Here is a 16,342-nt window from a genome sequence, read left to right as displayed (position 1 = left end):
CCCCTGTCCTGTGGCCCTCAAGATGCTAACTTTAGGAACAACACTCATACTTCCAGTCTTCACACTTCAAACAACTCAGAGTAGGAGGTTTTCTGGGAGTCTCTGGTCCAGTCCCACCATGTACACCTGGTTCTGCATCTTCAGCAGTCCTCCAGCACAGGGACAGACACTACTGTAAACAGCACACCCAGCTAAAGGCAGGGCACTCTCCCCTTGGGCAACTTCTCCCACTCCAGGGACTGGTATCAGCCCTTCTGCAGGAACAGGGTGCCAGGCAGCTGCAGCCAGGGTGGGGGCCGTGCCCTACAGCAGTTCAGAGCAGGCATTTACAGAAAGAAAGCCATTAGCACAAGTCCTCGCTTGCCCAGGCCAAAAGCAAAGACAACACCCGCAAGGAGCATGGGAGTTGGATTCTGTTGCTTTAATTCTGCTGCTGCCTGGCATGACAGAGGATGGGGAGTGGGATGGAAGGTTGCCTGTAAGGATGCTAGGAAGCCCTGGGTGGTCTTTGCCTTTATGCTGGGGGTGACCAGGTTTCCTTTACTAGTTTTGCCATGTGACTCACATGCCACCCTTGCTGCTCCCAACCGAGACCAACCTTGGCTGCCAAACCCAGCACCTCTTCAGGCCTGGGCTAGCCCATGCAGAACAGCTCCCTGCTGCACTCAGCTGGATCACCTTCCCCCTTTGATGCTTCTAATTCGGATGCCAGGTAAATTAGCCTGTGTAATAGCTTGGAAAAGGGAAAGACAGCAAGTCTTTCCCTTGGTAGCTTGTTCCCAGCGAGACAAGCTACCCACTGCACTGAATGCAATACCTTGTCTTGGGGCTGCAAGTGAAAGGCAAGGCATGTAGGTCAGACCTCAGGCAAAAACCCCAAAGGAGCAGAACTGAACAAAGACAGGGTTCCCAACAGATTAGCCCTTATCCAAAGCACTCTTCCCCACTCGAAACTCAGGGACTGGAAGCCTGAATCCTTTAGTCTTAGTTGCTGAGCAGCCAGACAGCTTCTGCAGTGCAAGAGAGCCCTTCTTGACCAGTCAGGAAGCTTTGCACAGGTCAGACAAGGATTTGCTTACCTGTACATACTGGAGCAGCCCAAGGTGTATGTGCTACACAGGTGTTAGCATAGCTAGGGCTGGAGGGGACCAAAAAGTCCCAAATCTACCTCTAGAGCACAACACATGAGGGAGGTCATGTGCCAAAAAGAGCTGACAGGAAAGGAATCAGGGAAGCAACAAACTGGTACCAGCTGAGGTGAAATCAGCTCTTGAATCTCCTTGCTGATGCTTCTTCCCTTCCAGGCATTGCATCTGAGGCCATAAATCCCACAAGGACTAGGCTGAAAGCAAAGCACTCAAGGGGTGCCAAGGACAGGTTTGGACTGGTTGCACTCTTCCACCCTCCCAAAACTTGGGGCCAGCAGAGTTCCAGGTGGGTTGAAGAGGACATGACAAAGACTTGCTGGAGACAGAGACAAGATGTCTTGCCATGAGAGCTTGTGTCTCCCACCCCAATCACCTCCATGATCTACAGCATGACCTTGGTCTGTGGAGAGAAAATTTCGGCACCCTTTCCTCCCCACCATCCCACCAGCGATCCTTCTGGAGCACCAGCAGCAGTAGCCCAGTAGCCTCTGGAAGGAGGACACAGCCATCAAGGTGATTTGTTGAGACAATCAAATAATAATTTACTGTGATTCAATCTGTGGCTTTGTACAGTTGCCGGGTTGGGAGGAGGCCAAAGGATAAGGGGATGGGGATTAAAAAAAAAAAACTGCTTGCCGCAGACTTGGGTGAAGTGCGAGATAGTCCTTGGAGGGCCTCATGCTCCCCCTGTCCTCTTCGTCCTGCTTCTCTCCCCCCGCCCCAGTACTTCTCCTCTGAATCCATTTGCTTCTTCCTTTGCTTCACCTCTTCCTTGCACACTGCACAGTGGGAACCTCGCCAAGACACGGTCCAGACAGCTGAAACAGAAGAGGACACTCATGAGCACCCATTCCCCGTCAGAACAAGCAGGGCTGTTCCCAGTACTCACCCCTCACATTTTGGGATGACCCTGTTAGTGCCCACAGAGCAAACCAAAAGGTTACGCAGGTCTTACAGGCCTGGGCCTGTCTCAGCAAAGCATCTGTACATCAGCTGAAGGGAACAAGTCTTGGAGTCAGTGGAGTGATGGGTGAGCTTTGGGCACCTCACCAGACCTTCTGCCTCTTTCTAAACCTTGTGGGAGGTAGCACTGTTTGGCAAGATCTTTCCACCTCCTCCAGGGATGATGGGAACCACAAAATGAGTCCAGGGCAAATAAAGCCAAATTTTGTTGACCACAACACCCACCCTTCTTCTCCCCAAATCCCAGCATATCTTTGCCTCACTTCTCCTTTTGTGCCTTGATGTTCCTCCCTCTCTGCTCTTGGGCACTGCAGCCAGATTAAGTGGGAGGTCAGGTTTCCAGTTTCTGCCTGAGCAGAAAAAGACACAGGCAACTTGCAAGGTATGTTCTCTTAATAGAGAGAAGTATTTCCAAGTGACCCTTTTCCAGCCCTTCTTGCCCAAGCTGGTGCTGCCACTGGGCTGTGACAAGGATTGGGCTCCTGGCAGTCAGTGTAAGGGAGCAGCACTGGCTGCCAAGCCCATGCCGTCAGCTGTGAGCCAGAGCAGGAAACAAGCCTTGAGCTCATATCCCCATCCGGAGGAAACGCTCCTGAACATCTGGAGGACACAAACATCTGGAAAATCTCCCTTAGCAGTGATAAGTGTGCTGGGCACAGCATTCAGTTCGGCCCCCAGCCGACCTCACACGCCTCAGCTGGGAGTGGAGGGGTGGAGTTCTGGGGTGGGTGTTTGCTCATAGGAAACAAATGTTGCCAGCACTCTTTTGTTGGTTTTTTTTTCCTTGGGAGTGGGGGACAGGAAGAGCTCTGCTGTGCTCATGGCCTCTAGCTCAAAAAGCATCAGAGGAAACCTGCTGTTCATCTCCACCTTTATGAGACCCTCTTAACACCATCTCTGGATATAGTGCACTCCTCTTTATGACTCCAGCAGTTATTTAAAGGGGTGAAGGACCAGTCCAGGTGCTTGGGAGAATCCCCAAAAGACATTCATGCACGCTTTTGTCCCAGTCAATCTTAGAGATAGATCTCCTTGGTGGACCTAGTTACCCCTCTCTAAATTTCTGCCATGAAGGAGTTTGTTACGCAGACAGATGTTCCCAGGCCTTTCACTTAAAGCCAGACAGCACATGCAGGGACAATAATATGAACTCTCCCTGACTGCTATCCAGCAGTGTTTTAAATAAACTCATAATTAAAAAAAAAAAAAATTGAGGAAAGAAAAACAGGCAAAAACATAAACAATCTGAAAAATACTGTTTCTGGCTCCAGCACACACAATTTATAAAAGCAAACAGCCCCCTTATGGCTAATTCTCAACATTGCATCAGTTCCAAATATCCCAGGGGATTTATCTAATGGTGAAAACTCTTCTGAGGAACACAGGACTTTTCACAGTGAGACAGGTCTGCTCTAAAACTTTAAGATGAGGCAATTTATGTGAGTGCATGAGGAGGCAATGCACCCAGCCAGCTCTTCATCTGAACCCTTGTAGATCCAGTCTGGTGAGCATGCAGTGATCTGTACACCTTCAACACCAGCTTAACTCCTCTTTCAGAGCAGCAGCATGGGAAGAAGCTTTCCTGGGGAAAGCACAACAAAATATTATTTTTTTTAAATATTCTGTTGTATAGAATTCTGTTGCACAAAATGAGGGGGAGAAATAAACAACCCTTTCCTGCCACACACTTCCTCAGGGAAGTGGGAATTTTGACTTACCTATGTTTTCACAGAAAAACACTATATCGCTCAGAAAGGTGTTTCATTAAACAATACCTGCTGCTGAAATTGATCCTGTTGCACATGTTTGCTGGCTAGTGCATCTGCACTCACCTCCTGCCCTGCTTCCAATGTTCCCCCACTGCACCTCATGTCCTGCTTCCAGCACTTACCATAGTCACGATACCACACATTTACAGTTCATGCAGCCGGGGCCGCTCTCATCCGGGGGATTCAGCTTGCGCAGCTTATGCTGCCGGATCTCCCGCACCAAGGTGTAGAAGGCATCCTCAACGCCCTGGGGAAAAAGCACGGCTTGAAGCAGCTGCCCACTCTGAGGAGGTACAATGGAGAGAGGAGAGGGCTCTGCTCCCCAGCAAGGTGTCTCTAACACAGTCCAGCAGTGCAGATTGCAGAGTTAAAGGTACAGAACCAAGCTGGGAAGACTAACAGGGACCTGAGTGTGGCTCTTAAACAGAGAGCAAGTCTGAATGAGCAACCATGATGATAAGGATCTCTGAAGTCCCTGAGATTCATCAGCTCTCAGCAGTCTGAATAGGGTCTACCACTCAAGAGAAAAGCCACCACTAGACCACTGAAGGTGTCAGTTCCATTTCTACCTCTGTGCTCTGGGAGCTCCACATGTCCTTTCAGCACTGGTATATTCTTCCAAAATAGACCATGGATGAGGTTAACCAAGTGACCTGAGCTTAGCTGACTTGCAGTGACTCTGGAGGTTATTCCAGAGCCTTGGAGAAAGCCCTGAGAAGGCATCTTCTCTTCACTGCTGCCACAGCATGATGAGGCACTTCTCATGATGGGAGCTCAAGCCTGGACTGGGAGGGAACATCCTTAGGGAGGGAGCATTTAGCCTTGAGGAAGCAACTAAGCCCAGCCCTAACACCCATCTGACTGCAAGGTGCTGCCTGCCCGTTCCTGCCCCTCCAGGGCAGCAATGGAGGAAAGAAAAGAAAAAGAGCATTTTGTTTAAAAGTCTCCTCCTACCTGTCTGGTTTTGGCAGACGTTTCTATGTAGGGGATCCCGTAGCTCCGGGCCAGGTCCTGCGCTTGCCGGGTCTCCACTGTCCGCGCAGGGAGGTCACATTTATTCCCCACCAGCACCATGGGAACATCATCTGAGTCTTTCACCCTCTTGATCTGCTCCCTGCAAGGGAAGGCAGTGTGAAGAAGTGAAGGAAAGGTCCAGAACACTCCCCACCAGTTTCTTTGTTAAGATTTGACAGATACCCCTCGCTCATGTTGAATGCCTGGTGTTCAGTTTTCAGGAAAATGTAAATGACTATGGCACACAAGTGAGTAAACAGCAAAACAGTTAAGGCACTTCTGGAAATTAAAACCAAACATACTTCTGCTCTTTAAATGCAACTATTTACAAAACAACTTGAATAATGAGAATCTATATTAAGACATGAGCTTAAGATAGTTTAAGTTAAATAAAAATGAATTCTCAAGCAGTTACCTGTGCTATTTCCAACATTTTAGGTCAAGTAATCTCCCCTAAATGAGGGGAAAAAATAAAAAATCACCTGCAACCAGAATTTGCTGAGCTGATAAAGTGGCTTTTGGCAGCTGTAACCTTTTCTGCAGATGCACAGGCAGTATTTGCTCCCTTTCAGTTTAGTTCAGGTCACTCAAAGTTGAGAAACCAACTGGGAACTAAAAGAGCTGTAATGCTCACTTCTTCATCGCAACATTGGATCTAAAACTAGGTGGGCGAGGATGAGATCTATCACTTCTAAAAATCTTGAAGGCCATTATGACCACAAAAAATCCATTCAATTCCCTTCTGATAGATAATAACTTCCTTTGTTTAATAAATCATTTAACTTAAGATGCAAAACAGCTTTTTTTTTGCACATGGGTCCAGAACATTTAACATGGTTTTAATTTAACAAATAAAAGATTTAAAATGCCAATTTCTGCATTTTAATTGAATCCAAGTCTCCATCCAAAGGCAGCTGGACATTCACACACAAAAGATCAATCATCTTTTTCTAATGTAGTAGAACATAAAAATGAAGTCTGACTATATGCACGATATGCCATAAAGCCATTTAAATGTTCTGTGTAACATCCTGATCAGCAAATGCAAGTACTAAATTTAGTGCACAGGCTACACTTAGCTGAAAAGAGATACCTCTAAATGGTTACTAACCAGGGAGACCAGCAGTTCTCTGGGGAATATTCTTTTAAAAGTGCAAACACAAAGAGCACAAGCTAAAGGAGATGAAAGCTAGTGATTTACATCATGATGGATTGAAATCAAGCCATCCTTCGAGCAATTCACAGGCACCAGCCCTAGCACAAGGATGAATGCTGCTCAGTCCCTCAGGTGCTTTAGGAAAATCCCATCCGTTGTCCTTTGGTGCAGCTAAAAGAAGCCAAATTAGTGCACCTGTGCAGCTATTACACTGATCAGCCTTTTGATGAGACTCAAATCTCAGCAGCTCCAAGCAGTGCCTCTGACTATGGAGCAAGGAAGGGATGTGCCTGCCCTCGGAACAACAGGATTACTGGGACCCTGGTTTATGATGAGGGACTGGGATACACAGTCCCTTGTGGGCAGTGACTGAGCAAGGACAGGCAGAGCCATCTCCTGCATCCTCTGCAAGTGCCTGCCATTGCAGCCAAGGCTCAGAAAAAGGCACAAGCAGAGTTATCCCTCCCTAAAGTAGCACTGGGGTAAACAGGAAAGATTCCTACTATGTTTACATCACCCCCTTGACTCTTCAGCTCTGCAGGGGTGACATCAACAGAGAGGAGAATTGGGATGGGTACTGGGATGGCATCCCTGCTTCGTCACCACTTCCCCACTTTGCTTGGGCAAATCACCTCACTGGTGCCCTGACTCCCCTTCTGCTCCATCTTTGCCCTGGTTGAAACCAAGCTCCAGTGGGGCAGGAGTCTCTCCACACATGTGTGCAGCTGAAAGACCACAGCCTGATCATGACAGTGGACAGCAGGGCAAGCAGCTCTCCCTGTCCTTCCCAGCCTCCTCTCCCACCTCTGGGGCCAGCAGAAGTCGCTGAGATCGACTGCGCTAACAAAGCAATTCCACTAATTAGGGAGGGAAGGGAGGGGGGGTCATACAGGATCAGCTCTCTCTTTAGTCACCATAAACACTTAAACATTACATTACCAGGTCCCCAAAGGCCACAAGCAATCCCTTCGGAAGGGTTTTATTGGAGGCACTGACATTAGCCGTCTGCTCTGTCTCTTCCCTGGGGAATGGCCACTTGAGCTAATTGTCTTTGCTGGCAGTTTGTGCTTCCACCACGGGGCCTGATCTAAAAGGGTGGGCAGGAGAGTGCAGCAGCAAGGCCTCCCTTTAAATAGGGCAAGAGGGAAAGGGCCCTTCCCAGGATACTGACCTGTACTGGTGAATATCTTCAAAGGACTTGGTGTTGTTGATAGCGAAGACACACAGGAATCCTTCCCCTGTTCTCATGTACTGGTCTCTCATGGCACTGTACTCCTCCTGCCCTGCGGTGTCCAAGATGTCTAACAAACAGGTCTCTCCATCAATGACTACTTGCTTTCTGTAGGAATCCTGCAGGCCAGGAGAGGGAAAGAAAGGAGGATGCATTAAGGAGGGGGCTTGGATCTGGCTAAACAAGAGGATGCAGCGAGTGCATCCCTGGGAAGATGCCAGGTCATGCTCTGCCTATGTTCAGCTTCCATTAAAGAGACTACTCAATCTCTTTCAAAAATGGGAGGAAAAGGAAAAGTAGTTTTAAAAAAACCCAAAGAAACAAAGAAAAAAGGGAGCAGCTAAGCAGGTTTCTCCTTGTCCGTTAGAACCACAGAGAAGACAGATCTCAGCCTGCTCTCCCCATTCCCAGCCCTGCCTCTGGCAGACCAGGTGCAGCTTCACCTCTATCATGTTGCATAGCTCTCAACAAGTATTTCCTAAGCATTGTTTAGTCTTAGCTCTAATTCCTTCTGCTGAGGATGAGGAAGGACACTCAGGAAAGGAGTTCTGGCCAGCCAGGGCTTCCAGTCACTATCTGTGATCTGCAGGCCTGGAAGGTGTTTAAGATAACCTGGAAATCCAGTGCCTCCAATGCATCGCAAATCAGGCACCAGAGGCAATACTGCCATCAGTAAGGTTTCAGACTGGGTTTGATGGTAAACCTCTTCTTTAAACATGAGAAAAAAAAATAAAATCACACTCTGAACAGGGTGTTTCCCACAACCAGTCTGTGCCCAGAGGGCTCCATGAGAGGTAAGAACTATCCAGGCAGGCCCTTTGAAGCTGGGAAGCTTGCAGCAAAGGCAATCATAACTTGTCATATATGTGAGAAGGTCTGGAAATCACCCAGAGCATCCCACAAAAGGTTTCATTTTCACAGGAGGTTCCTCAAAGCACTGCTCCTCCCCACTATGCTTCTCCCTGTGCTCAGTCTCTCATCAGCAGTGATGCTGTGGGGCAGCCCTGCATGGAGGACATCCCTCATCCCTCTCCAAAAGCCATCCCCTGTGGACAGTGCAGCATCCTCAGCTGTCAGCAAGAGAAGGAAGCCAAAACAAAAGGTATGAAAAAGGTACAAGTCAGCAATACAACCACACAGTGCTTTGCAGCCACTCACAGAGGCTTCGGCTGCAGTTTAAAATTAATTCAAATGTCGGCTGCTCTTCCAACGACCACAACAATGTTATCAGATGAGCTTTGCAGGTCTGCAGACAAACAGCTGACACAGCAAAGGGCACCAACAGGACCAGCAGCAGCACAGAAAGGGAATGGGGCCAACATGGCCTCTATCCTTTGGTTCATTACAACATCGTCATTTGCTGGGGCTAATTAAAGTCTTTCCTCACCTTGCAGAGAGGGCTGTGAAATCAGAGATCCAATCTGCTCTGCCACGACCTTCTCAGCTGTGCCTTCCCAAAAAGTGGACTGCTGACCCATCAAGAACAAGCATGGAGTGAAAGGCTGGCTTTCAGCCAACTGCTCTGAAGTCAACTGGCAGGCTGCCCTGCAGGAATGTGCTCCCATTTCTAATCAATAATGTATCTGGAGTCTCCTGCGTGCAAGGGGACCTGAGTGCCTTCTCTGCCCCACAAAGCATGCTCCCACCTCTGCACCTTGGGACAGAGGACCAGCCTCTCAGCACACATGTTCACAGTTAATTGCCAAGTCCCCAATTCCAGGATGTTTCAACAGCACCCAGCATGCTGACAGAGAAGAGATCCCACATCTCAGCTCAGGCCATCAACAGGCTACCCGTAAGGCCAGCCAGCTGGCTTACAAGGCAGAGACATAAAGCAATCTTGCAGAGGATACTTTGCTAAGGACAAGCTCTCCCCATCAATGCTTTGTGTACAGCTTCATTCAATCTCCCAGGAAGCTCAGGATGGCAAGCTCAGCTGTCCCTGCCGCACGACCAGGTGACATGGCTGCCACTAGCCCACACCAGCACCCTGCAGCTTCAGCACTCCTCTGCAGACCTGCATGTCCCACCCCACCCTGAGCAGAGGGGAATGCAGCCAGACCCAGCTGTGAAGTGCCAGGCAGCAGAAACAACATCTCTTTGGGGTTCAGACTCAAGATCCCAGGCAGATGCTGGGAGCATCCCAACTGTGTTGGGGACCAGGCCAAGAGGCCCATTTGCTAAGCACTACAGTCAGGATATGACCAGAGGTTTGGGAAGCCCATTACTAGCTAGCTGTTAAGAGCTGGTAGAGATGAACTGAAGAACTTCTCAACACAGTGAAACTCTTTATCATTATTATCCCTGCTTATTCACCATGGGACAATGCCAGTGGCATACCTTTCCTTGCTACCTTGGCCCCCCTGTTCCCAAAACAAAGGTCCTAAGGCACCTTGGCAGCCCAAGAGCTGGCCTGTGAGAGCGTGCTGTAGTGGGGTGGACAGCGTTGAGTTACAGAGCCAAACGTTTCATGAATCAGAAGGGCAGGAGGGGAGCAGATACCCAGTCAGGGCCTCTACCCCAGACAGGGGACAAACCTCCACACCTCCTGCTCTGGTGAACATCTTCTCAGTGCACCCCAATCTGCTTGCACCCCCCTTTGCAGCACAGCCTGTTCTCAATCCATGTGGGCAGTGCGCAACGCCTTTGCTCCATGCACGTATCATCTTTTTACCCCCTTTTATCCTGCTCGTTTCAGCATTGCTGTGCTGCTTGTTAGCTGGCTGAACAGTCATAGTCAGCTCCTGGGCATGATCCAAAGCAGCTTAGTCACAGGAAGGTGGTTTGTTGGTCACATTTGGATGGCTGGCAGGTAGCTCTCAGTCTCTTAAATCCCCATAAAATGAAGCAAAATTAAAAGGAATCACTCTCAAATGAATCAGTAGTTGGCTGGGGTAGCAGGGAAAGCAGGGTACAACCAAGGGAACTGCAAAGGCATTGGGGCTGGTGGTACTCGCAGGTGGAAAAGTACCAGGGGTAAGAGGGCCGAGGAGCAGCTTGTGGCAGCTTTTGGAAGAGGAGAAGAACAGAATGGGGCTGGAGTGAACAGTGGAGGAGAGAGCAGGCATCTCCCAGAGCACTGCAGAAGTGCGTAGGGTGAAGAGGGTGTGCTGGGAAATGCCATGCAAGGTTTACATTCCCTGCTGCCTGTTTACATGGAGAAAATTCCCTGCAGGGTACGTACAGGGAGCAGGCAGCTGGAGACAAAAACCACAGGATGCCAAAACCCAACACATCACTGTGTAAGAGTTGCCTCTGCCCACCTAAGGTCCAAGAGAGGATGCATCCTTGCAGGTGTCTCCTCAGGGAAAGTGCTCTCTATGAACACTCTTTTAGCAAAAACAACCTGAAATGGGTTTCTGAGAAAAGTAGACAATACTACTGGGGACAGCCACATGAGGGGAGAGGAGCTCGGGATAAAGGCAATTGCATCCATAAACAAGGAGACTCAGGAGCCCTAAATTAAATTCCAGTCTCTGCCATGGATGTTTTAGGTGACCTTGGCCAAATGATGTAATAGCACGTGCTTTTTAAGTGCTTTCTCTCCTTCCCGTCTGTAGGATTGTAAGACTATTTCTGCCCTTCTACCAAGCCTTGTCTTGCTTGTTTATGTAAGCTGTAAGCTCTTCAGGGTGGGGACTACACATACAACACCTACCAGAATAAATTTCTCATCCCAGCTGGAGCCTTTAGCCATTATGATAATAATAACTGCAGCAACCACAGCTGTATTTAAACACATCTGGTAGAGAATCCTTTAGGACTCCAGACAGGGAGGTTGTTCAGGAAGCATGACAAAGCTGTAATTTGCCTTCCCAGGATGGACTTCACTCCTCATGCAGAGCAGTGGCTACTACCTACATCTCACCCAACAAAGGTGTAAGTCATGCAGAGGCTAATTAGCACATCACTAACTATGGTGAAAGCAGATGAAAAATGGAATATATTTTTGAAAAATTAAAGAAAATAATAATAGCAGAAATTATATTGAAGACTGAGTCCCCCTCTCCCCCCATACAGCCTGTGAGGACCACAGGGTCCCTGCCTGCTTCTTCAGGCAGGGTGCTGAGCTAGACAGGTCAGTGCTGCCATCCACACCGACTGAGACACACACATCAGCCTTTAACTCCTTGTGAAGAAGCAGAGGCAGCACTCTGGGAGCCACAGCAGTTCAGCTGCTCAGCACGTCTTGCTCAAACTGCAAGACATACATAATACAACCAAGCTCTGATAAAACCCATTTAATCAGTAAGGCTCAAAACATCCTGCAGAAAAAGTCAATACATTTACTCTGATTTCACGGGAGGAGAAATGGAAGCACAGGCACAAAATGGCTCTTCAATTCTAAACCTTTAATCCCTCCCTATGTTGTCATCTCATCAGAAAGGAAGACTTTTGTGTTGCCTCTCAGTCCCTGCCCTGCTCTGCCTGTCTCTGCTGCCTCCCATGTCACCTCTCTTCAGCAGATACCACTACCCATCTGCAGGAGATGTTAAGTCAGTCACTGCGACCTCTGAACACACACACACACAGTGACTCAGAATAGCTCTGCAAAGCAGAGGAACATCCCCGCTCAAGTTCAGACTTGAGACCAAACTGAGCATGCTCTGGGTTGGAGACAAGGTGGAGAAAAGCAAGAGGAAAACATGCAGACAGACTGACCCCATGCCCAGAGCCACCTACCTCTATCGTGGGGTCATATTCATCCACAAAATGGTTCTGAATGAGCTGTATTGTCAAAGCACTCTTCCCAACACCACCTGCTCCCACCACCACCAGCTTGTATTCGGTCATCTTCCAGCTGACCCCAGCTCAGGACTTCCAGGAGCACCACCACCTGCAAGGACAAACATGGTCACTATACTAAGAGAGGTTACTTTAAAATGGGCAAAATAATCCATCAAACCAAATACAAGAACTCTGTTCATCCTGTGGTCTTTTGCAATCCTTCCGCCTGACCGTCTGGATGCAAACTTCACAGGTTCCTTGAGCAAGCTTCAAGAGGTAGGAGAGCATACTGATGAGAAAACAAGAGGTACAGGCTGTGTACATCAACCCCTAAAGCAACCAATTTAAGAAGTCTGGTTTTGCAGAAATGCTCAACACTGTCCCCAGTTTACCTTATCTCAAGCTGACGATCTGAAATCTTTAGATCCTTGGCCAACGAGGCTGGGATGTCAATTCCCACAAGAGCAGGGGAAAAGGTCCAGCCCTGCCCAAATATGCTGTTATCTCCATGTCTTCAACCTCAAGGCTGTGTCAAACCTCAAACCACACAGTAGGGTTGAGAGGGTGGCACATCCACACCCTCTGCCTGTCCTCCAGCTAACGGTGCTAGTATCGTGAGAGGAAGGACTGCAGAAGGGGCATCCCTGCTCCCTGAGCTCAATTTGGCACATCCAAGTGGGGAAAGAGATGCTGGCACAAAAGGTGCTGACTGACAATGATGGTTAGGGTCAGGATGAGCAAACCACACTTCTGCAGTACTGTGTACCTCCCATGGCTCTTCAGCAGCAGAAGATTCACATCCCCCCAGCTCCTCCCTTAAATTTCTGCTCCAAGTCTGCTGAGAAAGAGGAACTAACTCAGGAAGATTACAAAACCCCAACGGTTTAAATAGAAATCCACCCTCACTGGACTGCAGGCCCTGCCCACTGAAAGTCACCCTAGGGTCAGATACTCGTTCTCAGCCACCATCTGCAAGCTCTGGGGAAGCCACCCAAAATGCAGCAGGTAGCAGGAAAACAAGCTCATAGTTCCCCTTGTCAGACACCCTTCAGTGTTCACAGAGATTAGAACCCCCTCCTCCATCCTCCCACCCCAGATAGTTAAATCACTCCACCCTCCTCCCCAGGCTTGCCAGCCCTGCTCCTAAACTGTGGAAGCAGCTATGAACTGTGCCAGCAAAGGCTGCTCTAGACCCAGACCACAGCTGGGTCTTCTTCCATCCTCTGCATTTGCTAACACAGCAAAGATCTAATGGCAGGGAAGCCAGAACTTTCTGCCTTCAATCCCCACCTGACTGCAACCCTAAACCACCCAGACAGTTCCATCTTCTTCTTGAGCAGGGAGCAATCAGACACAACCACCTCTTGCCGAAGCCGTTTCTTGAGCTGCTGTCTGGATAGCAGAAAGGCAAACAAAGCTCAAGCCCTTCTCAGCATCCAAAATCCTAAAGAAGGGCAAACTAGGGGGAGCAGAAGAGCAACCAGGTAACAAATACAATGCCAAACAGGACCCCTGGTTTGCTGTACTGGAGAAGCAGTTAAACACGATGGAAAGGTGGTGATGGTGGGGGAAATGAAGTGCAAATAATGTCATACCCTAGATGCCTACCTGAAAGTGACACTGCTTTCTCTGAAAGTCCAATGTGCCTCTGTTCTGGCAGCCAGGGAAGAGTTGCAGATTGAAAGCAAGGCTACAGAAGACAATCTAAGTGATCTCAGTAATTGACTGTGCCCGCACGTTACTCTGCTCCATTAATGCATGCCCTCATGTATATACTGTTCTCACATGCACTGCTTCTCAGGGACAAGAGAGATCCCCACCCCAGGCTTCTTAACTCTCTGGGAAGAGACAGGATGAAAAGGGGACTGAGAAGCAAATGTCAACTGACCATCTCCACCAGCTGCTGGGGAGGGAATCGCTCCTTCAGCAAACAGCTGAACACAGAGGGGTCCTGGGGGTCTGGAGAAACACTGTGACTAGCTCCCACCTTTCATTACAGAGCAGGGAGATCTGCATCCCCCAGCAAAACACATGGACTTTGCTCTGCATCTGAAGATGAAGCAGTTACCACGAAGATGCTCAAAGAAAACAGCACAACTGCCCAGGCCTGTAGGACTTGCTGAGGCAGTAAGAAAAGCTTTGACTCCCCAGGGGAGGAGAAGACATAAGTTCTCTGAGAGGAGGTTCTCCCTCAAGACCCTCAGCTCACAAGGCCATAGCAGCTTTATGGTCCACACTGCAGCAGGAGGTGGGGGACAAGGTGGTCACCCATGTTAGGTTGAGTGTCTTCCCCTGCTCCTGACCCCAGCTGAGTTCCACTGCACAGCAGAGGGGCAGCCACACACCAGCAAGCCCTGCATATAACTACCTTAGCACAGAGTTTTAAGGTCAGGCTCCTCCACAGAAACACAAATCCACATCTACTTGTCCCCCCACATCCAAGAGGCAAGGAAAATGAAGTGGGCAAAGGAGCTATTGCTACTCCCCGCTTGTGGTCTGCACATGGACAATTTACAGGCAAGAGCTCTGCAGTGGTGGTGTTTGCTCACTGACACCATCCCTAGAAGGTGCTGTCACCTCAGCTAACTCTCCACTGCTCTGCCATCCTCACCCCTGCAGGGGCAGGAGAGACCCTGCAGCTCACAAAGAAGGGCAGGTCCAGCCTACCTTCTCTGTACCACTGCTGCAAAACGTGTCCTAATGCAGAGTGAGAGCGTGGAGAATGATGGACAGCTCTGGGCATGAGAGCTGCCCCAAATAATCTGGGCTAAAATCAATGATCAGGGGAGCTCACTTCCTTTCCCCAACACAAGCTCCTCATGGGCAGCATGTAGACCCAACTGCACACCAGGGCATGGGCAAATCTCACGGAAGAAGCAGCCTAGCCAAAGGCTGCAGGGAAAGCAGAGATTTAAATATGGCCAAACTTTGCCACAGCACTGGGCAACTGGTCCTATCCTTAAGCTTACCAACACCATCTCATAACTCCCCCATCACACTTTTTGCTCCTGAACATGGGAAGAGCAAGGCTGCTCTTCAATGCACCCATAGCTTCTACACAGGGGTAGCTGTTCCTCAGTGCCACAAAAACATCACCACCAACACCACCATAGGGGCTGGTTCAATGAACAACCGTCCCAAAAGCAACATTTCTGGCTTCCTATAAAACAGATGCAGAGACGAGAGATGGGTTCCTGTCAGAGAGGTGGTAACAGACACCCCAGTTTTCATGCTGGTGAAACACCGGCTGGAGGTTTACAGCCTGTTGGTGGTTGTGAGAGCTCTCCTGATGCGAGGATTTCCAGTTTCTATTGCTCAGCAGCCAACACAGAGCCCACACACAGCTGACCACAAAATAACAGAGTGAAACACAACACAGCACAGCCTCCCAGTCCCACACAGAGCAGGAAAATGCTTCTTCCATCTTCTGCAAGCTCTTCAAGATCTGAAAGTCTGATCCAGGTCACCACCTAGTGTTTCCCTATCCAAATTTTTCACCTCTGCAGCACTCCACTACTACGCCCCCCAAAAGCCACACACAGGGCTGTCAAGCACAGCTGAGAGAGACAACAAGGAGGAGAGCAGTTCCAGGAGCACCGTATGGAAAGAGGAGGGCTGGGATCCGCGTGCCAAGCCAAGAGCCCCAGCGTGGAGCCGGAGCTGCTGCTGCTGTATTTCCTGACCTCGTGGATTTTCTCCTGTAACGAGAGGGCTCCTGGCTCCCGTTCAAAGCTGTCTAGGAAAGCCTCGCCGAGTGCTTCCGCCTGGCAGCAGCAGCTGCTCCCAGCCCAGTAGCCAGAGCCACACAGCTCCAGCAAACAGGAGCCATCTGCCAGCCTTGAGCAGGAAGCGGGGGCAGCAAGCACCCAGCCCCGGCGGACACCAACATCCTACCTTTGTCTCGCAGGGAGGGGATGGAGGTGTGGGTGGGCACCATCTCCCCTGCCTGCACATGCTGGGTGCCAGCATGGAGGCGCTGCCCGCAGAAACAAGGACCAGGATGCTTGGCAGATGCTGTCACAGGGCTAAGACCTAAAGTAGGTCTGAGCATCAAGGCTACAGGTGTTACCCAGAGATCTAGCTGTGTCCTGCAAAAAACAACCTGATCTTCTTCATGGTCCCTATTCTCTAGCCTAGAGAGATGGTTTGGGAGACCTGAATGTGAAGCCGCCAGAAACTCCTCAGCAGAGGTAAGGAACTCAAAGGGTTCATTCCCGTCAGTACATCCCATCTCACCACCAGTTCCAACAAGAGCTCAGGCATCAAGTGGAGGGGATACACAGGGAGTTTCCAACACATTCACCACAAGGGAGCCTCTGACACCCTTCCAACA

At 49.5% G+C, this 16,342-nt stretch overlaps 1 protein-coding gene across 2 annotated transcripts in view; it reads right to left on the bottom strand.

The window, feature by feature from the left end:
- Window positions 1–1,665: 1,665 nt before the first annotated feature.
- The window catches only part of HRAS (HRas proto-oncogene, GTPase), a 39,849-nt gene continuing 25,172 nt past the window's right edge, over window positions 1,666–16,342 (bottom strand). For both annotated transcript variants that reach the window (XM_030273075.4, NM_001245553.1), the window contains 5 exon segments: window positions 11,965–12,118; window positions 7,222–7,400; window positions 4,835–4,994; window positions 4,003–4,127; window positions 1,666–1,966 (listed from right to left, as the gene is read on the bottom strand). In XM_030273075.4, the coding sequence (XP_030128935.1) occupies window positions 4,008–4,127; window positions 4,835–4,994; window positions 7,222–7,400; window positions 11,965–12,075 (570 nt within the window). In that variant the 5' untranslated portion in view covers window positions 12,076–12,118 and the 3' untranslated portion in view covers window positions 1,666–1,966; window positions 4,003–4,007.

This window comes from Taeniopygia guttata, chromosome 5 (genome assembly GCF_048771995.1).
Source record: "Taeniopygia guttata chromosome 5, bTaeGut7.mat, whole genome shotgun sequence".
Lineage (NCBI taxonomy): Eukaryota > Metazoa > Chordata > Aves > Passeriformes > Estrildidae > Taeniopygia > Taeniopygia guttata.
This window is presented reverse-complemented; position numbering and strand designations above follow the sequence as displayed.